Source organism: Myotis davidii, unplaced genomic scaffold (assembly GCF_000327345.1).
Source record: "Myotis davidii unplaced genomic scaffold, ASM32734v1 scaffold97, whole genome shotgun sequence".
NCBI lineage: Eukaryota > Metazoa > Chordata > Mammalia > Chiroptera > Vespertilionidae > Myotis > Myotis davidii.
In genome coordinates, this window is record NW_006289392.1 from 3615696 (window position 1) to 3624353 (window position 8658).

General features: G+C 49.3%; 1 protein-coding gene and 1 long non-coding RNA gene across 2 annotated transcripts in view; one reads left to right on the forward strand and one right to left on the reverse strand.

Annotated features, from left to right (window-relative positions):
- Positions 1-8354, forward strand: part of LOC102771811 — a 13180-nt gene extending 4826 nt beyond the window's left edge. The window contains exons 2-3 of the long non-coding RNA XR_001513491.1: positions 3975-4089; positions 7831-8354. This is a non-coding gene — a long non-coding RNA (uncharacterized LOC102771811). The remainder of the gene's footprint in view (positions 1-3974; positions 4090-7830) is intronic.
- Positions 8355-8425: 71 nt separating this feature from the next.
- Positions 8426-8658, reverse strand: part of APOA4 (apolipoprotein A-IV) — a 4658-nt gene continuing 4425 nt past the window's right edge. Inside the window, exon 5 of the mRNA XM_015562483.1 lies at positions 8426-8656. Within this exon, the coding sequence (XP_015417969.1) occupies positions 8588-8656 (69 nt within the window). The 3' untranslated portion in view covers positions 8426-8587. The remainder of the gene's footprint in view (positions 8657-8658) is intronic.

The following is an 8658-nucleotide window of genomic DNA, read 5'->3' on the forward strand; positions in this document are numbered from 1 at the left end:
AAAGGGTTTTGTTTTTTTTTTTTTTTTTTTTTGTTTTATTCATTTCAAACGGGCCGTAGTTTGCCCACGGCTGAATATAGATCTGCAGGGTCCCCTGCATTGTGCTGGATCATGCATAGCACCTGAAAAAGTCCAAAGAACATTTCCTTTTTCTTATCTTGGCAGCATTATTGAGGGAAAAACAATAAAACCTCAGAAAATTCAAATTCGGACTGACACTTTACTTACATTAAATGACTTCCAAACATTATTAGGAGATATTAACTGGGTTCGACCTGCTTTAAAATTAACCACTGCTGACTTCAGCCCTTTATTTCATATATTCAGGGGAGATTCATCTCCGTCATCCCCACGCTGCTTGACAGAGGAAGCCAAGACAGCCTTACGTAAAGTTGAGGATCCCTTCACTTCAGCACAGCTTCCTAGAACTGATTACTCCCTTCCTTTACAGGTTTTAATTTTCCCTACTACACATACACCCACTGGGGTCATTTGGCAAGCTCCCGGAGTTGTTGAATGGCTATATTTAGCTCATTCTCCAACTAAGGTATTAACTCCTTTCCACGATTCAGTTTCCCAGCTAACAGCTTGAGCCCGCCTTTGAACAGGCCAGTTAGTGGGCCGAGACCCTAACCTTATTGTAGTGCCATTTACAGCTATACAGCAACGCCGGCTCTGGCAACAATCAACAAATTGGCAAATTGCACTTGCTAATTTCTCTGGACAGGTTGGGAACCATTATCCAGCAAATAAGGTTTTACAATTTCTCTCAGTTACTACCTTTACCTTCCCAAAAATAGTGAAGCCACAACCTGTACCTCAGGCATTAAACATTTTTACAGATGGATCCAGTTCTGGAAAGGCTGGATCTACTGCAGCAGAGGTGCAAAGGTCCTTCAAACCTCTTATATTTCAGCACAACGGGTGGAAATACAAGCTCTTATCTATGCCTTGACAGATTTTGCTACGGAGCCCATTAACATATATAGTGATATTGCCTATGTGGTAAGTATGGCCAAAATTATTGAAATGGCTACTATAGGGCACACTAATTCAGAGGAACTCTTTCATTTATTTCTCAACCTTCAAAAAGTCATTAGAGAACGACAATTTCCCTGCTTTATTGGTCATATCCAATCTCATCCAAGTCTCCCTGGTCCGTTAGCTATAGCAATGACGCTATTGATCGCCTCCTTGTTGTAACGCAAGAGGCTACCCCATTTTTTCTTGCCCAGTCCTCCCTTGCTTCGCATCATCAAAATGCTTCTGCTTTGTGCAAACAATTCCGTATTTCTTGGGAGCAAGCTCATCAAATTGTTAAGCAGTGCTCTCAGTGTGTAATTCATTGCCCTGTACAATCATTGGGGGTTCATCCTAGGGGTTTTAAATCTAATCAAATCTGGCAAATGGATGTGACCCATGTACCAGAATTTGGTAAGCATAGATGGGTACATGTCAACATAGATACCTGCTCCCACTTTATCTTTGCGACTCCCCAAACAGGGGAAAGTGCCAAGCATGTAATTAATCATTGCTTAGCCGCCTTTGCGGCACTAGGTCCTCCTTTAGAGCTAAAGACAGACAATGGACCCGCATATGCTAGCTCTGCTTTTCAGCATTTTTGTCAGCAATATCAAATTGGTCATAAAACTGGTATCACTTACAACCCCCAAGGTTAAGCAATAGTGGAAAGAGCCAATCATACTCTTAAAATGCAATGACTAAAACAGAAAGGGAAAGACGGATGTTATGTGTCACCTCAAAACAAACTCAGTCATGCTCTTTATACTTTAAATTTTTTGAATTGCTACACAGCGTTGTACAGCAGCCGAAAGGCACCGGACCTCCAGTGCAATAGCCTCCGCTGACTTAGCCTGGTGGAAGGATGCACAAACCAGACAAAAGTTTTACCAGATTCAGTAATGATGTGGGGAAGAGGTTGTGTTTTGTATCTTTCCAGAAGGAGCAGCACAGCCAATCTGGGTGCCAGAGCATTATGTGCGTCACCACCATGGACCCAGAGAAGCTTCTTGTCCCTTCATTCAAAAGACTGAGAGTTGCCCCTATGACAGCAAAGTGGAAAAAAGAAGAAAATGAAGGCTACAAGGGACTGAAATGCCAGCATGGGGTCAGCTGCAGAAGTTAACAACTGAGGCCCAGCAGATGGTAGAAAAGCAAGATGTGGAAGCTACTCCCTCAATCATGTTTCTGGCTATGCTAGCATTGGTTACCTGCCAGACCTCTGCAAATTCTTGCATAGCCAAGTCCGAGGACCATGCATAAATGAGCAAAAGAAACTTTCATTTAGTAGAAAAACATTACTGTAGTTTGGTTTCTCACTTATTGCTGTATTGCATTGGCATTGTTTGGTTAATAGCCAGAGCTTTATTCTTGCTTGATGTTTAAGTTTTAAAATGTTAACATGTCTGTAGTTTGGGTTTTGCATTGGCATTGTTTTGTTATTGTTTTAATAGTCAGAAAGAGAGAGAGAGACATTGATTTGTTGTTCCATCTATTTGTGCATTCATTGGTTGATTCTTGTATGTGCCCTGACCGAGGGATCAAACCCACAACCTTGGCATCTTGGGACAACACTATAACAAACTGAGCTCCTTGGCCAGGGCACATTGGTTTGTATTTAATTTTCAAAATTATTAGCAGTATTGCAATGACCATCTTCATGGTTATTTACTTAATGTAAATTTTAAAATGAAAGAATACTTTCTGATAGGTTCATTACTATTCCCAACCCCTTGCAATGCCACAAAGACCTCCAGGTGGTTGGAGCTGGTGCTTTGGCTCCCGAAACAAAGGCACCACAAGACCGCGTCTGCTCAGCTGTGGGCCTCCAGATATACAAGACAAGTTGCATGCATGGGTCGCATTTCACTTTTCCCTGAGACTGCTCTCAAACTATAGTGCAAAGATCTTTTTAGAAAAGATGTAGACACCTGGGACAAGAAGAATGGAAGAAAGACCACAGCACCAATTTGAAAGCTGGAAAGCAGGCAGACAGGTGCAGTTAACTCAGCAGGCCCGAGGAAGCTCAGCGTGGGCCGTGAGCACACATGGGCTCCAATCTGATCGACTGTACTGACTAAGGAGCAAAAGGCTAAGGAGCCATAGCAAATCGGGTGCTCGCCCGTGTCACCCCTGTGCGTGAGTTAGAATTAGCCTCCTCTTCCTCAAAACACTGAGGAACTTGTCAGGAATACACAATTCCATAGCACCTGCAGCGTGGGAAAGGCGCCCTTGGAACTGTGCAGGGCACAGCCGTGCCGCCGCGCATAACAGCCCTGGCCTGGAGCACCAGGTGCCGCCGAAGGAAGAGGTGGATGAGGAGGCTGTTGTACAATATGAAACATTGGCTGAAACGCGGAAAACAATTCAGCCTTGCCTGGCAAAGACAAACATGCACGTACTGCACAACAGAGCAGGAAAAACGATGTCAAATTCATTCAGTTTTGAACAAATACTAACTGAGCACCTATTACTAGTAAGTTCTCGTCATTGTGCTGGGCACTAACTATACAAGAATAAACAAGGCACACAGACCTCTCCCCTCTCAGAAACCACCAGGATTCTACATCCCAAGGCAGCTGTAAAGAGCAGCAATGTTGCGCTCTCTCTCCCTCTTCTTTCCTCTATAAGAATAAATAAAACATATTAAAAAAAAAAAAAAAAAAAAAAAAAAAAAAGAATGGGACTGAGAGACAAGACAGATCCCTCCACTCCAATGTCCTGTGATTTTGTGTTGCTAGGCCCTAGCTCCTTAGTCCCAGTATCACCAATCACCTCCTCAGGACCACAGCTCAAATCCTCACTCCTCTGAGATGGGCAATTCTGGGGTTGCTAATTGCGCTCAGCAGAATTAGCTGCTTGTCATCACACAGCGAGATAGCCAGGGTCGCACGCTTCTGCTCTCAGACACAGCAGTACTCAGATAACCCTACCCTTGTTGTTTTTCTCTCCAGAGCGTTTCTGGGAGCACAGATTTTCCTATGACAACTCCAGGAGGACACAGTGTCCCCATGCAGGAGCTGCTGGGACCAGCTGGGACCAACTATCAACAGCCGCAAGGCCCTATGGGTACAATATTTTGTGGTTCCTCAAAAAATTAAACAGACTGCCCTCTTTCACCCTGTGGTGCTCTCTCCTCTCCCTGGTCAGGGCCATTCCACCTGAGAACATCAGAAGCACAGACGTCAGAGGCGCTGATGTTCTCAGCTGATTCTGACCTTGAACCTTGGGGATGGCTGCAGGGGTGTAGCCTGGCCCACGCCGATGCTGGCTGAGGCTCTCGTTGGGGCACTGACCCATGCCCAGGGCGGAGTTCGTTATCTCCAGGTTACTGAGGAGCCAGAGGTGGCCGGGAGCTCCAGGCTGAAATTGTGCTGAGCTCTGGGGACTCTGGGAGAGATTGGTGTGGGCGGTCCCAGAGCCACAGCCCTTCCCTGGCGCTTGGTGAGTGTGGTTCTGTGCGCAGGCCGTTCGGTCCTGCCAGCAGGCAATGACTGGGTCTTAGAGAAGCTGGTGATTATTTATTTTTATTCATTCATTTCTAGTTTTAGAGAAAGACAAGTACCATATGATTTCACTCATATGTGGAATTTAATGAACAAACTGAACTACCAAGCAAAATAGAGACAGACTCAGAGAGAGCAGGCAGACAGCTCTGTTGGTTTGGGGTGTGTTGAACAAAAAAGAAAAAGGAGAGAGGGAGAACTCATGGACGTAGACAACAGTGTGGTGATTGTGGGTGGGTGGGTGGAAGAGGTCATAGAAGGGATAAATGGTGATGGGGGGAAATTAAATTAAATTGTCCTGGCCAGTGTTGCTGAGTGGTTAGAGTGTCCCCCCACACACTGAAGGGTCTCAGGTTTGATTCCTGGTCAAGGGCATGTACATGGCTTGCAGGTTCAATCCCTAGCCCCGATTGGGGTATGAGTAGGAGGCAATCAATTGATGTATCTCTCTCACATAGATGTTTCTCTCTCTCTCTCTTTATCTCTCCCCCACTCCCTCCTTCCCTTCCATTCTCTCTAAACAATCCATGGAAAATGGAAAAAATATCCTCAGGTGAGGATTAAAAAAACAAAGTAATAAATACATTAAATTAAAAATAAAGTAATACTATTAGAATGACTATTTTTTTAAATCTTTATTGTTGAAAGTATTACATATGTCCCCTGAGAATGACTATTACTTCTTTTTGAAATATATTTTTATTGATTTCAGAGAGATAGGGAGAGGGAGAGAGAGAGAGAAACATTAATAATGAGAGAGAATCACTGATTGGTTGCCTCCTGCACGCCCCCGACTGGGGATCAAGCCCACAACCCAGGCATGAGCCCTGACCAGAATCGAACCTGGGACTCTTCAGGTGCAGGCCAACGCTCTATCCACTGAGCCACACCGGCTAGGGCTATGACTATTATTTTTTTAAAAAACATAGAAAATAACAAGTGTTACAGATGTTGGGGAAAAATGAACCGACTTCTGCGCATGGGCCACGAAGTTTCATTCGCACTGTACATGCGCGCCCGCACGTGGTATTTGGTGGAAGAGCCACACTCAAGGGGCCAAAGAGCCGCATGTGGCTCTCGAGCCACAGTTTGCCGACCACTGGCTCAGACAAATCAACAGGACCAACTGGACCGGGTCGGGATGGCTCAGCCTCCCAGGGGAGGGGCCCCGCAGAAGTGAAGGGAGAGGTCAAGCTCTGAACTGCTAGCTGCAGAACCCATTCTGGAAGATACAAGCAAAACAATTTTTATCACCCTAGCCGGTGTGGCTCAGTGGATAGAGCGTCGGCCTGCGGAATGAAGCATCCTGGGTTTGATTCCAGTCAAGGGCACATGCCCAGGTCATGGACTTGATCCCCAGTGTGGGGCCTGCAGGACACAGCCAATCAATGATTCTCTCTCATCATTGATGTTTCTCTCTCTCCCTCTCCCTTCCTCTGAAATCAATAAAAATATATATATTTTTAAAATCACTTATTCATATATTTCTGTAAATTTAGAGAAGAACTAGAGTACTTGGTTTGAAAAATAGACAAGAATAAGAGAAGCTAAGGGAGAAACGTGGCCAGGATCACTCCACAAAGCCAGACCTGCGGGACAACACTGCTGCCACCATTGAGCCAGGAGAGCCCAGCAGCCCCGCAGCCCGGCCCTGGGCAGAGCCTCTGGCCTGCGCACTGGCTGCTGCCCACTGCCCTGCCCGCCCAGACAGAACCCCCCTCTCTGGTCAGCCTTGACTGCAGGTCCTTACTCGAGCCTGAGCATCTGTCTGACGGGCTGAGCCTGGGCCCTGGCCACATCCCAGAGGAAGAAAGCAGAAGGCAGGAGGCTGGCAGTTCTAGCGTCTCCCCTGGGGGGCAGACGGTGACATTCATCAAGATGCCTCCGCGGAAATTCCCCAAAGAAACCAAGGGAGGTGCAGAGGCTGGGCAGCCAAAAGTGATGCCACTGCCAGCGGACACCTGCCAGCTCCGAACCCAGGAGACTGGCGGCCTAGGAAAGAGAAGGCAGCCCTCGCCCAGTGCCACTGGCTCTGGGGGCTGTGGGGGAACTATCTCCGGCTCATCTAAGGCCCAGCTGTGGGGCCCTGAGGCCCAGGGATCCTGGAAGCAGTGTCAGCCGTGGCCTCCAGTGAGGTCTCAGAACATCTCTGACGCTTCCAGACCGCTCAGAAACCCGCTCGCCCTCCGTCCCACTTCCTCTTTCTTTTTAAATCCTCACCTGAGCATATGTTCTTATTGATTTTGAGAGAGAGAGAGACATCAATGGGAGAAACAGCAATTGATTGCCTCCCAGTATTTGCCCCTACCGGGGACTGAACCTACAACCTAGGTATGTGCCCTGACCGGGAATCGAACCCACAACCTTTTGGTGAATGCCTCCAACAGATGCTCAGGCTCAGCCAGATGACCCTCCAACCACCTGAGCCTCCTGCCAGGGCTGTCCTACTTCCTTTGAGTGCTGTGTTCTCCTTGGCCCTTTCCTAAAGCCAGTCAGCAAACCTCCAGGTGCCTGGTAGTCGTCCAGGTGTTTTCACAGTCAGTCCCTGCCTTCCTATGCACCAGGTGCAGGTGGCAGCAGCAGCCGTACTGACCCAGAGTGTGGGAGAGACAGCAGCCCGAGCTAGGGAGGCCCCGCGGTCTTCGCTTGGCCAGCCTGGTGGCCTCATGCTGTAGAGCATGTGAGTGGCATCAGCGTCAGGAGTGAGCAGGGAGAGGAAAGCACATGCATTGGACATCTATTGTGCTACAGCCGTGGTGGCATCACCACGGACAGTTATTGCACGTTTACTCTGCTAAGTGCTTAACATGCACCGTCCCATCAAACCCTCACAGCAACTCTGTGAGCTGAGCATCATCATTCCCATCTTCCAAAGGAGGTCAAACCACCCAGCGGTCAGCGGCAGAGCCAGGCTTCCAAACCAGGTTTGCCTGACTCCCACGCGGAATGCCTCCAACAGGCAGAGGCTCAGGCTGGCCCCAGGGCCAGAGCCGGGCAGGCTGGGCCAGACCACGCCAGTGGGGCCACCATCCTGAGAGCACCTTGGGAGGAAGCGGGATGGAGAGAGGAGACCCCAGAACTCTCCCCAGGCCCGGCCCTCAGTGCGAGTTCTGGGTTTCTGAGGAAAGCCTGCACCCCACTAGGAAGGAAAGGCCGTCAGGGTAGACTTGCAGACCCGGATCAGAGAGAACAGCCAAGATGTAAGTCATTTGGGACAAAGGCTTGGACTGGCTCTTCTCTGAGGCTCTGAGCGGGGGAGGGAGAGACTGCCTGGGGCCCAGCTCCTCTTCCCCTCTCTACCCAGCGGCTGGCCCCTAGGCAGGCTGCTCGGCTCGACAGGAGGCACCTGGGCACCTGCTTCACCCAACCTTCCAGGACCCACCTGTGTCTCTAGGCCTCGCTCCTCAACTCTGGACACCAGGGAGTACCATCCAGAGTCTCTGAGGTAAGTATGTCTGTTTTCCAATGGGAGGGAGGCTGGGGTAGACGAAACCAAAATCCACAGGAGTAAGTCGAGTGAAAGGCACAGGAGAATGAAAGCAGGAGGGCCCGTCTCCCCACTGTGCCAGGAGCTCTCCAAGCCAGCGCCAGTCCTGCTCACCTAGCGGGCCCCTGGGGTGGGGGAGGCAGCAACAGACTCAGACTGCGGATGCCCAGCACAGTGATGGGCACACCGGGGGCACTAAGTATTTGTTGGCGAAGCGGAGGGAGTGGATGGCCTATTTTGTCTTCAGATAATGTGTGACTTCTTTTCCCACTTTCCCCTTAGCACACTCGTCTCATCTCCCCTGCCCTGGAGTCCCCCAGTCTCCCTGGCTGCCCCTGCTAAGCTTTGCCAAGCTGTGGACCAGGCACCCCCTCAGTCCCAGCAACACCACAAAGTCACAGGGCACCTGGGCTGGGCTAGTTTCTTAGCAGTTTTATTGAGTAGCGAGAGGTAGCGTCATTTTCCACAGGACATGTGTCCTCAAACTCATAAGGGAATTGCTTTGGGACAGACCGACAGACAGGTGGCAGGGCGGGGCAGGTGTCCAGGGCCGGGGGTGGGCACCAGGGGCAACTCAGTCCCCCAGGGGTGCCTGCTCCGGGGTCTGCTCGGGGAGGGGGGGCGCCAGGGGCTGGTCCTGGCCCT